This window comes from Chenopodium quinoa, unplaced genomic scaffold (assembly GCF_001683475.1).
Source record: "Chenopodium quinoa cultivar QQ74 unplaced genomic scaffold, ASM168347v1, whole genome shotgun sequence".
Classification (NCBI taxonomy): domain Eukaryota; kingdom Viridiplantae; phylum Streptophyta; class Magnoliopsida; order Caryophyllales; family Amaranthaceae; genus Chenopodium; species Chenopodium quinoa.
The window spans coordinates 514,638-537,310 of NW_018744066.1; the positions used below are offsets into that span (position 1 = coordinate 514,638).

The 22,673-nt window shown below is 35.4% G+C and overlaps 3 protein-coding genes across 3 annotated transcripts; 2 read left to right on the forward strand and 1 right to left on the reverse strand.

Annotated features, from left to right (window-relative positions):
* Positions 1-1,195: 1,195 nt before the first annotated feature.
* On the forward strand, positions 1,196-5,681 carry LOC110690866. The gene is made up of 5 exons (XM_021867752.1): positions 1,196-1,357; positions 2,224-3,477; positions 3,813-4,027; positions 4,112-4,335; positions 4,653-5,681. Exons 2-5 carry the CDS (start codon positions 2,337-2,339, stop codon positions 5,386-5,388), a joined length of 2,316 nt encoding a protein of 771 aa, XP_021723444.1. The 5' UTR covers positions 1,196-1,357; positions 2,224-2,336; the 3' UTR covers positions 5,389-5,681.
* A 596-nt stretch (positions 5,682-6,277) lies between these two features.
* LOC110690867 (mitochondrial outer membrane import complex protein METAXIN-like) lies at positions 6,278-11,585 on the reverse strand. Its single transcript, XM_021867753.1, has 6 exons — positions 11,303-11,585; positions 9,502-9,836; positions 9,155-9,231; positions 8,971-9,031; positions 7,741-7,924; positions 6,278-6,782 (listed from the first exon to the last, which is right to left on the reverse strand). Exons 1-6 carry the CDS (start codon positions 11,448-11,450, stop codon positions 6,595-6,597), a joined length of 993 nt encoding a protein of 330 aa, XP_021723445.1. The 5' UTR covers positions 11,451-11,585; the 3' UTR covers positions 6,278-6,594.
* A 2,192-nt stretch (positions 11,586-13,777) lies between these two features.
* On the forward strand, positions 13,778-22,229 carry LOC110690868 (pumilio homolog 6, chloroplastic-like). The gene is made up of 10 exons (XM_021867755.1): positions 13,778-13,945; positions 14,868-15,546; positions 16,104-17,446; positions 17,536-17,677; positions 17,785-17,892; positions 19,514-19,726; positions 19,812-19,922; positions 20,515-20,709; positions 21,132-21,300; positions 21,832-22,229. Exons 2-10 carry the CDS (start codon positions 14,926-14,928, stop codon positions 21,852-21,854), a joined length of 2,925 nt encoding a protein of 974 aa, XP_021723447.1. The 5' UTR covers positions 13,778-13,945; positions 14,868-14,925; the 3' UTR covers positions 21,855-22,229.
* The last annotated feature ends 444 nt before the right edge of the window (positions 22,230-22,673 follow it).

Consider the following 22,673-nt stretch of genomic DNA (forward strand, 5'->3'; position numbering starts at 1 on the left):
AAATATTCATTTCAGCTCTGTTCAGTTCAGCTCCAATCAGTTCAATTCAGTTCAGTTCAGCTCAGCTCAATAAATGTGAACATGCCCTTAGCCCCATTTGCTTTTTCGCTCTAATCAATCACAATACCTCATCAATTCCTATATCATAAAAACCCAACGTACTCTTCCACATTAGTTCCCCTAACACACAATTTTTTTCTTCTCCTTAACCCCATTGCATACTCTCATCACCACATTTTCTTTCTTCTCTCCAACCTCGATGTATCCCCTTGCCTTCTCTCCTATTTCTTTCCCCTTGTCTATACCCTAAATCCCTTTTTACTTGCCACCTGTTAGAACAATATGAAAGATAAGGAACAATATGAAAGATAATGAACAATAAAGGGCAGATATTTCTTCTAAGTGCATGTCATAGCCACTTTCATAATAGTTTATTATGGAGAGTGAGAGATAGCTCAAGTGGTTTGAGTTTCTCTTCCGGTTCTATGAGATCTTAGGATCGATTTTTATCATCGTCTTTGTGACTATCTAAACACTTGAAAAAAAAAAAAGTTTATTATCGACCTTCTACAAAACAACATGGCTAGCATGATATAACTATTGGGATACAAAGAAGAGACAATTGATTTTATTTTGGTTGTTTATCAAAATCAATCAAAGTTTGCAAATAAGTGTTTGTAAAAATCATGAGAAACTATTCTCGAAAATTTTCTCTTAAAGGAAGCAAGTTTAATTATTGTTATTTTTAATTATCAATCATGCATGTCAAATAAACTCCTATCTATAGAAGTCTAACGAATATGTCCGTTCACAAAGCAATTTATGTCAACAACTGCTGAAAAACCATTAGTTTTGGACTAAGTCGGTTAGATGCGCAAAAAACATTAGAAAAAGCCATGTAAAATCTAACATCATTCCCCTAGTCGAGCACACAACATCTCATTAAAGTTTGAGATAATCATCAGAATTGGACTCGTGCTCGATCTACGAGATAATATAAGGTGAACTAAACGTATCCCGACTATAAGAATTTTACTTGTACTCCATTTTATAAGGTCCGTTTAAAGTACACATTCTAGGCCAAAATCCAAAATAAAATAAAATGAAAATTTCAAGGACTTAAAAATGCAACTCATGTCTTATTCTTCTTTATATCTTCATTTATTCCCCACTGTTCCTCCTTTATTATTTTTTAATAATTTATTTTCTTTTCTTTAATTTCTCACTTTTCCATCTTTTGACAGTTGCTTTCCTTTTTCCTATCACAACGTCTCTCTCTTTCTCTCTCTACTCACACTTTCTCTCTCCTCTCTGTTTTTTGTGTTCACTTCACACTTCACACTCCTCGCCATTGCTGGTACTTCTTCTCTCTACTTAATTACACTTCCTTTTTATGCTTTAATTATTTTTTTTTCATAATTATAAATTTGTGTGAATCAATATTACAATTTGGGTTTTTTTTTGGTATTTTTTATTTTATTTTTTTTTTATTTTTTTGGTGAATTTGCTACTGCAAATTTTAGCTTCTCTCGATCATAATTATTACAATATCTGAACTGGGTTTCTGCTGATTAATGTAATTCACATTTTTTCTTTTGTTTAATTTATTTATTTTTAATTACTTCTTCTGTAATCTGAAGTGGGTTTTCACTGTACTTGAAACCCTGTACTGTATTTTTAATGTTTGTCAATTCTAAAAATCTGAACTGGGTTTTCTCTAATTATCTCATTTTATATAATTAATCTAATTTTCTTGAAATTTTCCCAATTAATTGTATCAATTGAGCTTAAATTTAATTTTTCTTAATCACAATTTTTTTTTTCCAGCGGTTTATTATTGGAGTAATTGAGCTTTTTTTTTTTTCCCCTTTTGTCCAGAATATATTCTGTACACATTGTCACATTCTAAAGCATTGAGCAATTGTCTGCCTCAAAAAGAGAATAAAAAAAGAAATAAAAAAGAAGGGGAAATATAGTGAATGTGTGATTTATGATACTTTCTGGGTTTGAGTCTTTTGATAAATTCATGGTTAGAATGAATATACAGTTTTAGTTTTTCCAAATGACTTGAGAAGAAAGAAAAGCATCCAAAATTTTATGATTAATTTATACTATCTTTGTTAATTTTTCGGTTTTTCGAGCTTTGATTATGGAATTGCTTCTTAATAAGGTGTAATTTCTGTCTGTCATTCTAAGCTTTTACTTTACTTGCTCATTCAACAGCCTAGAGAGCCTTATGAATTGGGGAAAAGGCATACAAGAATTGTGTTATTCTGGTACCCATTTGGAATCCAGGATCATTAGTCTCGTCGAAAAGATTAGTCCAAAAGGGAGGGATGGGATGTAATTCATCGAAATTGGATGATGAAGAGGCTGTTCAAATATGTAAAGATAGGAAGAAGTTCATCAAGCAAGCTCTTGAGCATAGAACTAAGTTTGCCTCGGGTCATGTTGCATACATTCAGTCCTTAAAACGAGTTTCTAGTGCTCTTAGTGAGTATATAGAAGGCGATGAGCCTCGTGAGTTCTTGTTAGATTCGTTTATTACACCTCCAGGGAAGAAATTGACCCCAAAGTTCATCACCATTTCTCCAAAGTGTTTCTCAGCACCAACTATTCAAGCTGGGGAGAACTCGAATGTGAGGATCAACTACTACAGACCAAGTGGGACTGCATCAGTTTCGGTTGAGGAGAGACCTCAGTCTCCTGATACTTATCGCGTTCAATCCTATTCGCCAATGCACCAATATGGTGGGTTTGATGGTTTCTTTACAATGCAGTCTCCACAAAGGAATTCTTCTTACTATCCTCAGTCAAACTCGCCGTATAATAGACCTGAGATACCTCCCTCCCCTCAAAATAATTCTCAGTGGGATTTCTTTTGGAACCCCTTTTCATCATTGGATTACTATGGTTATCCTGTGAGGAGTAGCCTCGAGCAATCGATAGTTGATGATGATATAGCAGGATTAAGGCAAGTTCGGGAAGAAGAAGGGATACCAGACTTAGAAGAGGTAACCGAACATGAGGAAATCAATGAAGGAAGACATAGACGAGAAGAAATTCCTAAAGGACCGGCACATGTTGTAAGGGAGGAAGTAATTGTTGAAGATGATGATGAGGATGAAGAAAATGATGATGACGACGACGATGATGAAACAGAAAATGAAGTTGAAAATCAACATGAAGTAAATGGATTACAGGAACAAACTAATGACAGCATACAGCCTTCACAGGTTCCAAATGCTGGACATGTTGAATTCAATCGTCATGAAACAAGGGTTACTGAAAGAGAAAAGAAGGAAGAAGAGGCACCAGGATTCACTGTTTATGTAAACAAAAGGCCAACAAGCATGGATGAAGTTATCAAAGATCTAGAATCTCAGTTCGTGACTGTTTGTGGTGCTGCAAATGAAGTTTCTGCAATGTTAGAAGCTAATCGCGCTCATTGCCTACCAGCATCAAGTGAAGTAACAGGTACATGGTACAACTTTTACATTTTCTCCATCCTCACATATGTATTCTGAGTATAAGACTACATTAGATTAATCATGCATTTGATGTTATTAATCAAATTTGCATCTGAAAGTTGGCATAGATTGGTTACAATTTCAAATTACTCTTTCATTTGTGTTAGAAGTATGAGATGTGTGATTTTTATGTTGTTGATTTCTTATCAACTGTGGTTGTGTTGCAAGTTTGACTGCATGCAGTAGTGCTTACTCATCGTTCATATGTTGTATAAGTTTTAGGAGAAAGCCAAATGCTATGTGAAATAGGATTGTATTCATCTAAAATACTATGGTGTGCAGCTATAAAAATGTTGAATCCAGCAGCATTGTTCCGATCAGCCTCATCACGCTCCTCGTCATCAAGATGTTTGGTCAACTTTTCAGAAGGTTCAAGAGATGAAGGATCTGAAAGCAGCAGTAACGTATCAGATGAATCATCCATGTTTTCTGGCAGTCATCATTCAACACTTGACAGATTATATGCATGGGAGAAGAGATTGTACGAGGAAGTCAGGGTATGCTTTATATGATGGCTTTCACTGTTTCACATGACTTGATACATCATATGTCATTAACAATATATGTAACTTTTCTGACAGTCTGGAGAACGAGTTCGATTGGCATACGAGAAGAAGTGTACACAATTGAAGAATCAAGCAGCGAAAGGAGATGAACCTTCAACGCTGGAAAAAACTAGGATAGCTCTTCGAGATTTGCATACCCAAATAAAGGTTTCAATACACTCAATTGAAGCTATTTCAAAGAGGATTGAAACTCTACGGGATGAAGAATTGCAGCCTCAGCTTTTAGAATTGGTGCAAGGGTATGTCACATCACTTAATTTTCATATTTTCTATTGGGGTTCTAAACCAAATATCTTGTCTGTCCGAACATATGTTTTGATTTAAAACTGAAACAAGAAAAGAAACATTATTGTTTCCTGTGGCATTCATATTGTACATGAACATTGAACAAGATGCTCGAGTTGTGGTTTTGTGAGTTATAGAATACTGATAGCTTTTACTAATATTGTTTGGTTGGTGCTCAAGAATTTTATCCTGCACCTCTAAACTAGTCACAACAAACTATGCTTGTGTTCATGTCAAGGGCTTGTTTTAAAATTAAGATGATGCATTGCAGGTTAGCAAGAATGTGGAAAGTAATGGCAGAGTGTCACCAAATGCAAAAGCATACTTTGGATGAAGCCAAACTTCTGTTAGCCGGTACACCTTCAAAGCTTAACAGATCAAGACGACATAATCCTTCACTTTCTGCAATAGACCCTCAACGACTGGCTCGTTGTGCCCACAATCTAGAGTCTGAGTTAAGGAATTGGAGAGCTTGTTTTGCATCATGGATCTCTTCTCAGCGATCCTACATACATGCATTGTGTAGCTGGCTCTTAAGATGCATGAGGCGTGAGCCCAACACATCAGATTTACCTTTCTCCCCTCGTCGCTCTGCTGGGGTTCATCCAATCTTTGGAATTTGCATCCAGTGGACAAGACTTCTTGATGCAATAGGTGAGACTGCAGTGCTTGATGGGCTGGATTTCTTTGCTGCAGGAATGGGATCAATCTATTCTCAAAGCCAGAGCTTGGCTCAAGGCCAAGCCCAAGCCCACAATAGTGGTGGATCGCGGAGATTTGAGGATTCCGGTGGAAGCATGGAAATGGTGGAAGTAGCGAAAGTCGAAGAAGTTATGACACCGGAGAAAATGGCAGAAGTTGCCGTAAGAGTCTTGTGCGCCGGAATGTCAGTTGCTATGAGCTTATTGGCAGAATTTGCTGTTAGTTCAGCTGAGGGATACGCTGAACTGGTAAAACAATGGGAAAATGTTAAGTGGCCACCTAATTCCAATGCTGAAGGAATGTAATCTCTTTTTTTTCTTCATTTCTTCTTTGTTTAGGTAGGTTTTCAATATAAATTGGATGTCAATGTAATTACTAAATTATTACAGCTTGGTCATGTAAAGATTGAAGCCGGGCTTCTATTGTACTACTAGTTAGTTAGGAAGATCATTAGGAAGAATGGAATGTGGTAGCTCTCTTGCTGTCTGTTTTTCTGTTGTGTCACAAGAGAGGCTCAAAGGACACTCCCAAAAATGGTGTTTGGATTTGGGAAAATTTTGGTATGATTAATATTTATTGTAGAAATTCTTTTCTAAAAGACGAAACTTAAAAACTTATTATAATTACAATCTACTAAAATATTCTCGAGGCTCCCTTGTATAAAAGGATTATACATGAGCCATGATTAGTTTGGAATTGAAAATATCTAGCAGTGAATTCACTGAATTGTACCCACAACAGTATTCGTAACTAAATTTTTTTTATCTTTTACTTTTTTTGATTGAGTGAGAAAAGTTAGGCTAGCCCCTTTGATTGGAAAAACCTAAAGCATCCTTTTTTATGGTAAGGGAGAGGGAAAGCGCAAAATTATTAAAGGACCAAAGTAAATTTTTATGGTGATGCCCCGTCTTTGTCATGTAACTAAAATATTATGAAATGAACCTGTAAGTATTGATTAAAATTTCATTACGCGTCACCCAATAAAGACCCCAACCCAAACCTATTTAACACATTTAAAAAGGACTGTTGATAAAGTAGCCAACTAACATAAATCATTGTGTAAGGTCTGTAAGCTTCCCGGACAGCCAGACCTCACATGTGAGTTATGTTGGTAAATCAGATTTATTGACCTTTGTACAGTACTGATAGATACAGGAAGTTCTTAGAAAACTTCACACAACTTTCCAAAGAAAGGAGTACCTCTTAACTTTCAGCTCATATCTTTGAAAAAATCAAATTTGATAACACAGGTCTGCTTAAACTCAGTGTACATATTCGTTCTGGACATGATTAGCCGAATAGCCTACTTGTAAATAATGAATCAACTCTTTTCTTCCAAAAAAACATAATGGGAACAAATCCCTTCAACTGTGAACCAAAACTCCTGTCTTTTCCATGCAGAAACGGCTGACAAGGGTTGGGGGGTTATTACGTCGACATCTTACAAAAATGATGGCAAAAAACTGGTCAGATGGATTGTGAGTAGCTGAGCCTCATAATCTACTCTGAACTTAATTGAGATAATCTACACCATCATCATCTCCGTCATATTCCACTTCACCAACATCAGAGCCACCGAGAAGTGACAAGAACACGAGGACTGATATTAGCTGAGCTCCTAGAAAGTATTTGGCCCTTCGTCTGAACTTCTTTTCTTCCTCTGACCTTTCCTTTTTAGGTTTAGTTTTTGGCTTTGAACCTATACATTTTCCCTCAACAAGTCAATACAGATAATAACAAAGACAGAAACAGTGTGTCATTCAGGAAGAGAGTAAATGGACTACAAATTCTGAACGAGAAAAAGATGCAATAATCATCAAAAGGTTTGCTGAGGTGGAAGACATGGCGCTCAAACAAAAGAGAAAACTAACAACACAAAATTTATAACAATCACATACTAAATTTCTGAGCAAAATGTTGCCTTATCAACACGGCTTTATAGCAAATCATTACTGCCTCAATATCCTAATATTATCATAAAGCCTTCCTCTTTCTATCTTCTTTTTTCTCCTCTTTTTTGGGATCTTGACTTCTCTATTGCTCATTGTGTAGAGGGAAATAATAAAACCTCAAAACAGAACATAGAGTCCGGTGACATTAATTGTATAGATCTGCTGACACGCTTCATTCATAAATGGGAAATTTTTACACACAGGTACCCTGTGATAAGCCCAAGTGTGTGTTGATAGTCATAATTCCATCATTAACCTATGAATCTAACTTTGCTGATGTTAAAAACTAACATCCACAAAGAATCCCTGGCTGCTTTAATGTATTAATTTATAATTTCAAACTTATTAATTTTCCTGACACTCTAAAGAACAAGTCTGTACCGAGCCTACAGCTTAATAATTAAATCCAACGATTCACCATTTTCAGGAAAATCAAGAAGCTATCACCTTTTCACACACCTTCGTCAAAAATATGTTATTCTGGATATCACATGCCTACAGACCTTATAAAAGTGGAGAATAACAGATATTTGTGGATCATTCCCTAGCTGTCTTGCCTCAACTCTCCAAGACAAGTTCAAATATCATGCAACCAATGAAAATGAACATGCCTACAACTTAATGAATGTAACAATACCCAAAGAGCAAGAAAAAGGCATCCTATTCATTTAATCATGAGACATCACATTAGATATAGTATCTTACTCCAGTTAGAAAAGCCTCCTGGCTTTTTTGTAGAAGATGACGGCTGTCCTTCAAATGATGAAACTTTTGACCAAGCTGGAACAGCTGATTCTGGTGAAGAGTCAATGAACTCAGCACTGAGCTTTTCAGTATATTTCACAAGATTGCTGAAATTCAAAATCTTGCTCTTTAAAACCGATGTCTCCTACAAATTTTAAATTAAAATTTTAAAAAATAAGACATTGGAAAATCTAACAAAAAGAAAACACAAAAGCAAGTACTGAAAGCTGAAAGAACTTAAAATAAACAGAAATGCATTAACTGTAAATACATAAATCATAGTAACACTTAATGATCACGAATTCACTATATGTAACATAACTAAAAAGTTCACTAAACTGACGCATACTTAATTGTCAATTCCGAGTGATTTTTCAACTATCATTGTTCTTGTGAGCCTATTGCCTCTATTTCTTCTTGAGATAACAGAGGTTGGCTACAACATTATAACAAATAATCTACTATGTCTTACGACTATTAAGATTGCCAGGTAAGGTTATATACACAATACAGAGTACTATCCACCTTAGGTGTTAACCGTTTGGTCACAAATAAATGACACTTTCATTTATGGAGGTTTGACCTTACTCAAAATACTCCTTTGGACAATCAAGAAGCTTAAAACTATTCAAAATTCTTCTTTGGAGTTTGGACAATCAAGAAGCTCATTGAGGTCCACACTTTTCAGGACAATGAAGAAGCTAACACCTATTAGCCCACCTACATCTAGCTCAATAAATGAATCCAAAGGTCCCCACTTCATCTGATGGAACATGGCAAAAACCTACATTTGCACAATGTCATGAAATCCCAAATAGCAGAGAATCATTAACATCACTAGATTTCCTCTTTCTTTTTTCTTTTATTTTATTTTCTTTTTTTTTTTTTTTTGGGTGTAACTCTTTACTAGGCTTATGCCAAGAAGATAATTTAATAGATTGAAATAAGATAACTTATGATTTTGCAAGGATATCAAACAGCTCATGGAGCATAAGCCAATTTAGGTTTTAAACAAGCAAAATACATAACAAGATACAGATCAACTTGAAACCACATATAAGTTAGTTTATATGCACAAAATACTTTTCATTCAAATTAAATATTAATAATTAGTTAATTACTAAGTTTGTTACATTTGGCATTTTAGATATGAGTTCTCAATAGAACAACAGTACTTGTCTGGTAACTTACAGGTAAAGCCTGAAGGGCAATCAGCAAGTGACCAAGGAATAAGGCATCCAAACTACTAGGCCTACAATAAAAAAGGCAAAATCAATCCGGGCTGAATCAGTATTAACATTCATCTTGTGTTTCGCATACTAATAAAAATTTAAAAAAAATAAAAAAACACTAATGTCAACAATTGCAGAGGAACCTGTCTCCATAAAGATAAGAGTCCTCTCCCAACTGAGTTGAAAGAGCTCCATATGCTATACTCGCCCTCCTATAGATCTGTAGAAAAAGAGGATTACAGATTAGAAAAACTCAAACTGGAAAAATTTTAAGCTTCATGGAAGAGGTAAAAGGGAATAGTTAGACAGGCAAAGTTCACAACAGTGCTTAGTGATAGGAGGGAAAAATTATTCACACAAACTCCAAAAACAACATCTGTTACCACAGAACTTGTAAACAAGCAAGGAAAGAGATGCAATGACTGATCAATCAGATCAAACGCTTGTCCATTCACAAATTAGAATAACAAATATCAGAACAAAGTTTGACCTCAGTTTCTATTCTCTCGGCATTTTCATTGGTGATTCCAAGCTGGCTCTTCACAGCATGAATTTGCTTGAAGTAGAGAATAGTTCCAATGGGCCATGCAAGATCAGAATAGTAGATCTTTTGTACAGACTTTTTGTCTGAAGCTATCCATAGCTCATATACAAGGGCATCCACAAGCCAGCTGCTAACCATCGCCTTCATTGATATCCATTCTGGGATAGTGTGATAATCAGAGTCCAAATCAACAATACCATCTTCTCTTAAGCGATTGATGACCCCGCCATTCTCATTGTTGTAGGCCACGTAAGAATCAGACTCAACATATGGAATTTGATCTAATAAAAAAAAAAAAAAAAAAGAACATAAGCCCACATCACATAAAATATAATAACTCAGGCATTTCAGGAAGTTTTTTGAAAAGCATATACAATAGTTTCTGTAGGTACAACTCATGACTGATTACTGACAACTGTGATTATCTAAATATCTAGCACATTGTAAGGTCAGATGAACATGAAATGAAAAAATCCAACAATGGTAATTAAATCACACCAACGTTTATTTCAGAGGGGTTGAGATAGACAAGGGGTAAGAGATTAGGAAAAGGGAAGCAGCTAGTTGGACGGAATGATTATGCATAAAATGATTCTACATAGCTTCAAGTTACGCAGAGTATAAGTTCTGTGTAAATTTAAAATCTAGTCAACTTATGTATTGAAAGTCTTTATATTTCTGATCACTGTGATGTAAAGCTCGAACAGGTTTTAGCTTCTTATTGAAATTTTACTTGCAATATGGAAAGTAGAACATGTGGATTCATTTACATTAATTCACATTTAAATTGGGTTCGATGCCACTAACTAGCACCTGATGAGAACTTTTTTTCCTGATCGTGCCAAACGATATTCAAGTATCTCAATATGGGGAGATGAATTTTGAACCGTTGACGAATCAGTGATGGCTAACTATGTGGCCAAGTCGGTTCTTATCATTACAACAGGGAACTCTTGTGACTATTCATTTCTAACTGTGTTTCAAACTGATAAGTTATAGGCCTAAATGCGCAAAGTCCATAATTGTTCCTTAGATTATCCCTGATACCGATCTTGACATCTAAGAATAGGTGTAAGAACATTGAGTAAATTTTTTCAATAGATAACAGCTAAACCCATTTCCTTTGTAACAAAAATCACAATGCAGCAACTTTAGCATTTTCACTGATAGTATACTTAGAAGTATGATAAATTACTGTTCCATTAACAAAAATCTAGTCCATAGTCCATACTTGCAGCAATTCAATGATTCTTCTTCTTCCTCTAAAGTGCCATTCACTAAATTTGGGCTATCCTCCTTGGAACTACACAACTAATCCCACAAGAATCTGAGCACAAATCAAGCACTATCTCAGCCAAAAATGCCTACCCAGAAATTATTCATGCCAAATAAGGGTATCTATAATCGCGAAGTCGCCCCCAAAAATACAAATTAGCTCAAATTCAGCTACAATGAAATATAATTTCCAAACCAATAACCCAATATAGCCTTCTTCATGAATCAACCAAAATTTCCAACAACAAAATCTACCAGACTAACAAGACCCCCAACACATTTCCCCAATATAAAGCAAAGGGCAATGCACAAACAAAAAATAGCAACCAAAAAAAAAAAAAATCATAATAACAATAACAACAAAAACCCATTCAATTTATGTGAGAAATTAACCAAATTTCAGCAAACTAACAAGTACCCAGAAAAATAAAATACAGAAAAAAAACTGGGAATTCAAAGTTGAAAACAGTACCTGAATCAGGAAAGGTAGAATGGAAGCACAAATCAAAAGGAAGACGAGCAAATTTGAGATAGAAGTAGACAGGCAAGCAATCGGGGCAAGCAGTGGGAAGGCCAAAACAAGGCTTAGTTGTAACAAGGGTCAATCTTGATTCTTCCATTAAATTGAGCTTGCTTCAAAAATAACAAGAAATGAAGATTAATATTATTGGGGTTTGAAGGAGGTGGAAATTTGACTGATTTGGTCCATCATGCAAGAAAGAGGCTTGGGTAAGGGTTTCTCGGTGGGTTTAGATTTTCTTTTTTCTTTTTCTTTTTTCTTTTTTTTGGGGCAATTTTTCTTAAATATGCTAAAATGCAAACTAATTTCTTATGCAAGTCAATATAATAATAAAAAAAATTATAACAAAAACTATTTCTTGTAATACCATCCACGTATAATCGATTCGAACAAAACCGCTAACAATATTAGTGTATTTATGTATAGAACCACTAATACCATTAGTAGTTCCATGCATAAAACCTCTAATACCGTTAGCGATTTGAAGTTGAAGCTGCCTCGTTTACATTATCTTTCACTTTTGCCATATTATACAGAACCACTTAATGGCATTACCAAATTATATATAATCACAATGGTATTAGAGGTTTTATACGTAGTATATAAAATTGCTAACACCATTAGACGTTCTATGTTTGATAGAACTATCAATAATGTTAGTGGTTTCATACTTGCAAATACGAACCTTGAACCAAGTCTGTATGACCGGTATTATGAGAAATAATTTTAAACCAATGTATATAGATGTTTCTCAAATATTGCGGACTCACCCCTTTTTTCCTCATACCTTCCTTCTTGCCTTCTCAAAGCAACAATGACGAATTCTTCACCAAAATCATAGACAATTACCCAACAACACTGCATATACCAACCCAACCAACACTACATACACAGAGGTATTGTCGCTTCAAGGCAGTAAGCCATCCAACCGAACAAAAGATACCTTAGTAGCAAAATATGTAAATTAGGCACATACTAACTCCCTGGGGAAAGATATTTGCTAACTGCTAGGTAGTTGGAGCGGTGAGGTGATGCTATGTCGTGGGCTTAGAGTAGCGAAGTATAACTAAAGGAGAGAAACAGAGGGGGAAAAAATCATAAAAGTACATTGTTATCTCTATTTTATTAGTTGAAAAAACAACTTTAACCCCTTGAGAAACTTTAGTCTTATGTTATTACTCCCTTTATTTCGTATTAATTGCAACACTTTTCTTTTACATTAGTTTCATATATTTTTTTTTTTTTTTGAAAACAACATCAGTTTCATATTAATTGCAACTCTTTTATATTTGGAAAAGACCCACCATTATTTTATAATTTCTATCTCTCATTAACCCCACTTTCACAAATATTTTATTATTTCTCTTAATTGTTGCAAATAATATGAAATGGAAGTGGTATCATAAAAAATCCTATTTGAAACCCACTTTATAAATTTTCTTAAACTTTGTGAACGCCCTAGTGTTGCGATTGATATGAAATGAAGGGTACATTATTTTGGGAAATTAATTATTTATTTAGTTTTTTTTTAATAGTTAGGTGCATCCAGTTGATTTGATACAATGAGTAATGCATGTTGCACTTATTTCATATTAACACATAATTCTATTGAGAAATTATGTTATTTTTATTTGATAAACACTAATGTATTAGTTTTCATCCATAAACACTAGAGTGTTATTTTCTCAGAGATCATTATTATTGTCTCCCAATCTCATATAACACTCCACACTCGTACTTTTTATAAACCTCACATTATTTCTCTATAAGCTAGTTTTGCTAAATTGTGTGCACATTGATACATTAGTACTCTTGTGAAACTAGTAAAATAAATTGTGTATTTTCTCTCAATTTGAGTATTTCTTTTTATGTTTTATTTATAAATTTTGATGATATCATAAGACTATCCAAATGGTCACAAAATCCAAGATTTGACCTATAGCCCTCCTTGACCAAAACTCCCCAAAAACTATCCAAATCTAGGTACAAAAATTGGACATTTAGCCAATTGACCCTTTAGATTTTGGCACTAATCTAGTAACAACAATTTCCAAATAATACAAACAAAATAAATAAAATAAAAAAAAATATTAAAAAAACAGAGGAAAAGCAGAGGAGTGTGAGAGGAAGTGTGAAAAAGGTACAAGTGTACGTGTCAAATTGAAATTTTAATATGCACTATCCTTTCAACATTTGATGCCAATTCTCTACGTTAGTTGCCCTTTTACTTTGCCTTGTCTTTTTATGCCAACAACAGCAAAATTGTACCTAAATTTTTTTAGATATATGCATATATCCCTTCATATTTGGGTTCCTTTGTCTAGAATTAGTCCCTTTTTCCCTATTTATGGGGGGACCCTTTATTTGTTTTAAGATAATATTATAAATTTATTATTTTAATATAAATATATAAAGTTAATGAAGTTTAATTAATCCCATTTCAAAGACTTGGGTTTTGTCCAATTATTGATTATATTTTCTCTCTCACTCTTTCTCTCTCTTCAGTGGACTTCTTCTCATTTCATCAAACTACAGAGGAAGAGGGGGTCTAGGGTTTTGCTCGAAACTTTGGAAATTTGTGATTTTTTATACTTGGTAAGTTTTTCCTTATCATTTTAGATTATGGGTTGTTATTATTTTTTCATTATATTGATTGATAATTTGATTTTGTGTTTAGGGTTTTGCTTGCTTATTTTTTAATAGTAATATGCTCTGCTTATGTTGACCTTTGTTTGGCTAAAAGAATTTATCTTTTTTGTACTATTTGCTTGAAATTGGTTATTGAGTGACTGAAGTTTAGTGGATATCTGGTTGAACTCTGTTTTTCGATTGTTATGATTGTTGAATGAGCTTAGTGCTCTGTTTGGTTAGTTAGCAACCTGAAATTGTTGAAAAGCTTGTAACTTTAGCTTTAAGATTGAACTTTTTTTGACCTTGAGGGGTGGAAATTGTACTAGTGTATCTGTTGATTCTGTTGTTTGTAGTTAAGATGCTCTAACTGTTTGTTCGAAATCGCGTATCGAAATAATTTTGGTGCTAGTGCCAAATATATGCATTCTCCACTAACATTTTTTATTTGGTTTCAGTGGCCAAAGGGTTTAATCTTTAGTATATACTAAAACCCTAGTTTAAAAATCAAATATTTTGAGTTTTCCTATTCAGGGATATTCCAAAATATGCGTCCCTACTTAAGTAGAGCATGTAGTATAAGATAAAGGGAGAAAGAGAAATTTCAGGTTGATAGTGGCGATTTTTGTGGTTTGAGGAAGTAATAAATTTTGTTCTTATGTTGGGGAAGTGAGTAGTTGTTTGGGCTCATAGTTAAATTTTGGACTTGTGAATGGAGGGACTATGGAAAAGCTCTTAATGAATATGTTTTAAGAAGTCGGAGTAAGGTCAGAGGATTAGTTGAGCTTACCTAATACTTTTGGGGTTCTCGGCCCTATTTTAGAGCCAAAGAAATGATGCAAAGAAAGTAGTTCATGCTCCATCTTCATCGAACATGTCTGTTTTGCAGGAAGATGAATTTATTCAATAATTGGTATTCTTGGAGAGAATAAATTATTTGTGTAGGGATGGCAACTGAGAGTCCTATTAGAATGCTTGAGGCACGTGGAAAATGGTCCCCTCACAAGGGTGGTGCAAATTTTTCTTCAACTAAGATGGCTATGGATGAGGAAGCACTGTATGTTAAGGGTCAAAAGTACCATGGTGGTAGGGGTTCTGTTCCCAATCGAAGTGGTAGTGCACCCCCAAACATGGAAGGTTCTCTTGCAGCCATAGAAAGTCTCATGCAAAATTCAGGTCTTAGTGCTAATTTGGCAAGTCTAAATTATGATGGAGAATTCAGAGGGTCGAAAGGGATGTTAGTTACTTATTCATCTCCTGGTTCGAATTGCCCTTCCAATGTCAGTTTGAATCCCCAGTTTTTTCACTCTCCCAACTCAGGTTTTGATCAACATCTGGGATCCAGTCACGTCGGCAATAAAGTGGGATTGACCCCTTTTAGAGGCAGCAGTGATAACTTCTTGCGTTTATATTGTGGCATCCTCCCAACGCACAATGAGGAATCTGAGGATGATAAGTCACCACAGAAGTCTTCTGATGAAGTCAGGCCCAGGGACCCTGCTGCATTATCAGGACAGGGATCATCCTTATCAGTTGGCGAGGCTGGAAATATTGCAGACCTCGTAAAGGTGTATTTCTCTGTTTCTGATTCTTCAGCATTCACTATTTGAGATAGATTAAAATGACTTGTGGTCTTACCTTTAATTGAGGTCCTCCATCATGCAAGATTTTCTCATACCCTTAGCTTTTTAGGTGAAAGTAATTTGAATAGAAGAATTTGAAAGTCTATTTGTTACATGAATTGCATCTGTGATGTTTGTGTATTCAGTATTCTGTTCATCAGTACTGCTCCATTATCTGATTTATTCTATGGCACTTGAACTCTTCATTTCATCCCAAGTACTCATATTGGATCCTCGATGCTCTGACATGGCTACAGAGACTTAACACTTCATTTAAAACCAAAAATATAGAACCTGATTTAGCTTAGTTTAACTCCTGGACACATACTTGTATCTGACACAACTCCCATAAGTGTCTGAGTCCGAGTAACATAGCCTGACTGTTTGTGTATAGATTCTCAGATTTTGAGACCACTTGCTTTTGCAAAAATTCCTGTTGTATTGTACTCATTTCTGTTTACATTTAAAACTAATCTTTTATTATGAATTTTGTACATTTTCAGGAGGAAATTACATGTATGTCGTCACCTGCAAATGGATCAGCAGGTGACGCAGCTGATCACATTAATGTTGATAAGGGAATCGCTGCAGATGATACGGTATCCGCAACCGCTGCATTGAGATCATTATCTTATGATTCTAGACAAGGCTCGTTGCCGTCCATTCAAAATGAAGATCCAAATAGTATAGGCGCAGTTACAGAAAAAAAGACTTCAGTTAGTAATGATACAGAAATAACTAGTTTGCAAACAGGGATTAAGACTTTGAGAATATCCAGCTCCCCCAACTTAGAGAACCATGGAGGTCGAGGGGAAAAGCAAAACAACTTCCAAACTAATTTATTGCAACACCAGATGCACCAAGGTGGTAACTTCCAGTTTCAAGATTCTATGCCTCAAATAGTTTCTCAAGGCACAAATAACCCATATGCTGTTCCAAACCAGTTTTTCCATGGTGGAAAGTTTTCCTCAACAGAAGTTCAGCCTGTACTTCACTCAGCAGGTTTCACTCCTCCACTTTATGCTACTGCTGCAGCTACATATATGCAATCAGCAAATCCATACTATGCTGGTGTCCAACCACCTGGATTAATATATCCTTCACAGTATGGCATGGGTGGATATCCTTACAATGCAAGCGTTCTTCCTCCTATTATGGCTGGATACCCTTCACATAGTGCTGTCCCTTTAGCCTTCGATGGTGCTTCTGCTGGCTCTGATGTTAATACTCAAGTTTCTGGGTCATGGGGGAGCAGTTCACAAGGAGTCGATTTGCAGCATTTAAACAAGTTCTATGGACAACTTGGATTTCCACAGCCTTTTGTAGATCCGCGTTTGCAATTTCACCAGTCATTAGGTGATTTATACAATGTTCCTGGTCAAGTTGATCCTTTGGGATTGAGAGCGGGTCTGGTGGGGAATCAAGTGAGTGCTTATAATTCCCAGGTTGGGCCTGATTTTTCATCAATTTCACCTGATCATAGACCTCAACTCCAGGGATCTGGTGGGCAGGGTAATGTAAGTCAGAGAAGGGGGCAAATTATGGGTACAGATTATGCTGGAAGCTCACCTAATATGGGCTTCTTCATGCCTATTCCAAACTCATCTCTTACCAGTCCTGTTTTGCCGGGATCTCCAATTGGTGGTAGCAGTCTTCCCGGAGGAAGAAGTGATGTGAGTTCACCAAATTCTGGCAGAAGTGGGAGTTTCTATACTGGTTGGCAAGGTCAAAGAGGATTTGATAACTTCAATTATCAAAAGCCTTACTCTTTCCTTGAAGAGCTAAAATCTGGTAAAGGTAGAAGGTTTGAGCTATCTGATATTGTCGGTCATGTGGTTGAATTCAGGCAAGTTCATGCAGTATGTCATCTTCAGTACAGTATTATTTTAAATCCTTATTTTGAAGTATAAAAGGGATTTTGTACTTATTTTTCAGTGTTGATCAACATGGGAGCCGATTTATTCAGCAGAAACTAGAAAACTGTAGCAGTGAAGACAAGGCATCTGTATTTCAAGAAGTTCTCCCTCATGCTTCCAAATTGATGACTGATGTGTTTGGAAATTATGTTATTCAAAAGGTAGGAATTGCTGAACTATTACCTTGCAATTCCTCTTTGTAAGAAAGAAGTTTGCTTGATTGCATCATTTATGCTTCATTTAATTCTTTATCTTCAATTTACTACAGTTTTTTGAGTATGGAACCCCTGATCAGAGAAGGGATCTAGCCAAGGCACTAGGAGGTCAGATTTTGCCATTGAGCATGCAGATGTATGGCTGTCGTGTCATCCAAAAGGTATATATCAAATACTTTCACCACTGACCTGTGAATATTTGATATAATGACTTTACGTTAAGATATCTCTGTTCTAAGTCTATTTGTTTTTGTTGCTGTACATAAATATCGATTTCTTGTATTAGCATAACTTTCATGTGGGTGAATTGTGTATGTCAAAGTGACTTGATCATGGCAAACTTGTTGAGCAACTGGTTGGATGTCCTCTTTTCTTCCTTCAGACATCTTATACAGTGATTTGTAGATACCTATTATGTCTTAATAGTAATTGATCAAACCCATATAGATCTCTCTATAGGTTTGTACTCAGTGCCTCTGCTGGAGCAGCAAGTATGTTTTAGCAAATTCTTTTCTCCTGTACCGTGGTAGATCTTTTGGGTCAATAGTTGCTTGTGCTCTGGCAAAGGGTTATTTGAGGCTCTGCAATATTGTTATAGAAGACTCTTTTCTAAAAGATTCATCTCTGATACACATACCTTGTTTATGATCCCATCGGTGGAAGGCCAGAAGGGGGTGGGGGATTTACTGTAATTTGATTGGTTTATTATGTCTTTATACATGATTGTGTTGAAGTTTCTCTATATTTTTGGTCAATTGTAAAGGGTATGCTGGATGGGCATGAAAAGGAAAACTGTGCAACCGTAGTATACCTCTAAAGTCAAAGGTAAAATCCTATTAGATCATTGGAATGTTTGGTTTTTAGGAAGGATCATATATGAAAGATGGGTCTAGCAGAGACATGTATGCTGAGATGGATTTGTAGGAATAGAGTGTCATATGATGTTTTTTTTTTTTTTCATATTTATTAGAGGACTGGAGTTGCAAATATTGAGGATAAGACAAGGGAGAACTGATTTTGTTGGTTTCAGCATGTGAGACGACCAAAAGATGCCCCAGTAAGAAAAGGGGAGATTATGAGTATTTTAGAAGCAATGGGATGCCAAAGGATACTTGGATGGAGGGAGTCAAGCGTATGATGAATTAATGAAAGTAGGTTCGCATGAGCAGTGAAAGTAGGTTCGCATGAGCATATAGCAGAATAGCACTCACTAGAAGTGAAAGGAGGAAGAAAATCTGTGTATGGATAGACCCCCCCCCCCCCTCCTCCTCCTCCTCTTTTCTCTGCCCTCTTTACCTTTTTGGTCAAGCCAACAATGGCTTGTGATCTGACTAAGGATATTGAGGCTCTGTGATATGGAAGTGTTTTATGTACATCAATAATATCGGAGGGATTACAATTTATGCTCTGTGCGTTTTTATGTGATGATTGTCCTTTTGTCATTCTTTACGCTGTAATTTTAATGATGCTAAACTTTTGACTACCTGATGATTGTAGTGAACATTTTGTAGTTTATGTTTAGATTTTTGTCAAAGTTTTCCTCTTGGTGCTGTTGTGATTTTTCTTTACTTTGTGTTTACTTACTTTAGACTATACTTCTTTTTTGTTGTGAGGTAGAATCACTCTGATAGTCTGATTTGCCTCCTTGCATTTGTTTTAATCATAAGGGTAACAGCTCTAGGAGTTTACTAATGAGACAAGATTTTAAAAAGTCTGTTGGACAATTGCTGATGTGATACAAAAATATGCTTAGGCTAAATATTGTTTTAAATGTTGATCCAGGCACTTGATGTTATTGAGGTTGATCAGAAGATTGAACTTGTTCGTGAGTTGGATGGACATGTCATGAGATGTGTCCGTGATCAGAATGGAAACCATGTAATCCAAAAGTGTATCGAATGCGTTCCATCGGAAAGAATTAGTTTCATTATTTCTGCTTTCCGTGGTCAAGTTGCTAGCCTATCAATGCATCCTTATGGGTGTCGTGTTATACAGGTGATACATTGTTTCTGGGTAGTAGAGCCTATATAATATTCCTTATTTAATTTTGACATTGCTTATGTTGAATTTTTTCTGATAGAGAGTCCTGGAGCATTGTACAGATGAGTTGCAGAGTCAATTTATTGTGGATGAGATATTGGAGTCTGTTTGCACTCTTGCTCAAGACCAGTATGGCAATTATGTTACCCAGGTTGGTTCTCCCTCTTTAACCTGCTAACCCACTGCACCCGCATCCCAACATATCACATGAATCGTATTTATTATTTATATGATATAGTTGAGTAATGAGAATACATAGAATAAATTTTATTTGACCAGTGGCAGTATGTATTTTTTTGATGATGAGTAACGGGCATTACCTCACCTGTTTATATTATATAGTGAAACAGTGAGCTATTGAGTGTTCCTTGGTTGAAAGATCTAAAGCAATTAAAAATCCTTAGTATAGTGTACAAGGAGCAGATTGTCTCAGATCCTGGTTTTATATGCTTATGGAGAACTACTTATACAAACAATGTTAAGCAACTATTAACGTTGTAGGGGATGAGTTGTCTGCGATAAGGACACTGTATTGGCCGCAATGCAGCATGTATTTCTTTTATGTAGACAGGTTATGCTTATATTGTGCTATTTATGCTATCAGATTGCACGTTATTGTAATCAGTCTCCTTCCTCTTCAGCTCTTCATTAATTTGATTTTCAAATATATCTTTATCTGCTAGCATTTCTCTTGAGTATAACTAGAAACTTGTTACCCTTGCTTATTATTTGTCTTCTTGCAGCATGTTCTAGAGAGGGGAAAAACACAAGAGAGGAGCCAAATCGTTAAGAATCTATCTGGGCAAGTTATAAAAATGAGCCAGCATAAGTTTGCATCGAATGTTGTTGAGAAATGCTTGGAGTATGGTGACCCTGCTTCACGAGAACTCCTGATAGCTGAAGTCATAGGGCAAAATGAGGGAAATGATAACTTGTTGGTAAGCCTATTTAATCTTTTCAACTCGCTCCGTGTTTAGTTGCTGCTGTTGCTGATAAGGCAATTATATAATGGAATTATGGTTCTTATTGAAATCAATAATAATGAGTTTGGTAGTTATTTATGTCTTAAACAACCATTTTTTTCTTTATGACAGAAAAGATGTTGTAGTTGACTTTCAAAATTACGGTGAGCGGCTGAGCGCCCTAATGAATATAAATGGAAATATAATAAGATGAATAGATTCTCTTCGGAACAAAAAATAAAAAGATTATAGGAAAAAATAAAAGAAGAGCGATAGAGATGAATATATGGCAGGTGAATACTGTATTCAATGAAAAGCCTTTGAATCTTAGATGGAAGGAATTTGAAGTATATATTCAGTGTTATTATAGAGTATAATGTGATTACTATGGGATACAGGTAATGATGAAGGACCAATATGCTAATTATGTGGTCCAAAAGATTCTTGAGAAGTGTACCGATAATCAACGTGACCTGCTACTTGGTCGTATAAGAGTGCATCTCAATGCTTTGAAGAAATACACTTATGGAAAGCATATTGTGGCTCGTTTTGAGCAGATGTTTGGAGGTTTGTTTCCTTTCCTTGTTTAACATGTATTAGATCTTCTCGTCACTTGCTGTTCATTGCTGAATGCCAATTGCTTAGATACTTTTCCAGTCATTGTTAAAATATGCATATTTTTTGCGAGACACTAACATTGGAATATTATATACTGTAGAATATTTCATACAGTTTTATTTTATGTTATCAGAACCTATGTCCAACAATTTCCCAAAATCTACAGTAAGGCATCAATGCAAAAGTGTTACTACTCACCATTCACTCACCATTTGCACATGTTTTGAAGCGTTATAGTGTTGCAATAATGATCCACGAACGTTCATGTTATCTTTTCTTATTTTTCTGCTCCATCCCTTTGGAAATAACAAGTAACAATGTAAGAATGGACATTATGGAGCAGTTATTGTTTTATTCATATGATACCCTACATCATGGATAATTGGCATCTGTATAACCATGCATTGGGGTACCGTATGGGTTTTTACTCGAGTATCAATAAATTTAAATGTTTGTATTGCTAATTTCTGCAAGTTACAGAAATTCAAGCACAAGGATCCTGAATGTTGACGGAACTGTGGAACTGACTAGGATTCAGCAGCTGCAGAACGAATTGACTTCAGAATGTAGATAAAAGAAGATGTCATTTCTTGCATTTGGAGGAGTTGGTGGTCTGACAGCTGATGTTGTACTTCTATCATTCCCTCTGTTAGGGACTTAGATTCTACAGAGAACTTTAGGGTTGATGCTGTAAAGTTTAGTAAATTTGTGTATACAACAGAATTTGTGTAGTTACAGCCTTACAGGAGCTGGAAATTATCTGGGCGCGTCGTTACAGAAGATTTAATGTACTATTGGAAAGGATCATTTTCTTTGCTGTTTTGTTTTTGTTTTTCACTGTTATCTCAGTTGATCACTTTTGGAAAGTTGCTGTTAAATTCCTGAATGTGCTTTACACAATTGCATACTGGCTTAATTCTGAGAAGTCCGTTGAAAACACCGTAACGAGGATGAATTATACTACTGTAACTATCCCTAAAGTAAAACTATTTGCTTCTAAAAGGACAATCTGTATTTTGTTTTCAATCACACACAAAAAAAAAAATACGAGTATGACACAGAATGCGACAATCTTAAGGGATAGGAATAACAAAATTACAAATTTACAATTATTATTCACTTAGTCCTCTAGATCCCATTGATCTTTCTACAATTTCCTATATTATTGTGAACTGTGATGCAATACATGGACAAATAATCTTTTGATAGCCAGTTAACTTAGACGAGTAATACTACATCCGATTCAATTTACTCGCAACAAAGGGGTATTATTTGTGAGACATAAAAAATTCCCTTGTTGCGAGTAAATTGGACCGGAGGTA

What these genes read in the sequence shown, in the direction of transcription:
- LOC110690866 (XM_021867752.1), top strand. Translation starts at nt 2,337, where the DNA reads ATGGGATGTAATTCATCGAAATTGGATGATGAAGAGGCTGTTCAAATA. An exon ending in AGCATCAAGTGAAGTAACAG is followed by an intron (nt 3,478 to 3,812) that starts GTACATGGTACA and finishes TATGGTGTGCAG; the next exon opens with CTATAAAAATGTTGAATCCA. An exon ending in GATTGTACGAGGAAGTCAGG is followed by an intron (nt 4,028 to 4,111) that starts GTATGCTTTATA and finishes CTTTTCTGACAG; the next exon opens with TCTGGAGAACGAGTTCGATT.
- LOC110690868 (XM_021867755.1), top strand. Translation starts at nt 14,926, where the DNA reads ATGGCAACTGAGAGTCCTATTAGAATGCTTGAGGCACGTGGAAAATGG. An exon ending in ATGGGTGTCGTGTTATACAG is followed by an intron (nt 19,727 to 19,811) that starts GTGATACATTGT and finishes TTTTTCTGATAG; the next exon opens with AGAGTCCTGGAGCATTGTAC. An exon ending in AGGGAAATGATAACTTGTTG is followed by an intron (nt 20,710 to 21,131) that starts GTAAGCCTATTT and finishes TATGGGATACAG; the next exon opens with GTAATGATGAAGGACCAATA.
- LOC110690867 (XM_021867753.1), bottom strand. Translation starts at nt 11,450, where the DNA reads ATGGAAGAATCAAGATTGACCCTTGTTACAACTAAGCCTTGTTTTGGC. An exon ending in TTCTACCTTTCCTGATTCAG is followed by an intron (nt 9,837 to 11,302) that starts GTACTGTTTTCA and finishes TTTTTTTATTAG; the next exon opens with ATCAAATTCCATATGTTGAG. An exon ending in CCGAGAGAATAGAAACTGAG is followed by an intron (nt 9,232 to 9,501) that starts GTCAAACTTTGT and finishes CTTTTTCTACAG; the next exon opens with ATCTATAGGAGGGCGAGTAT.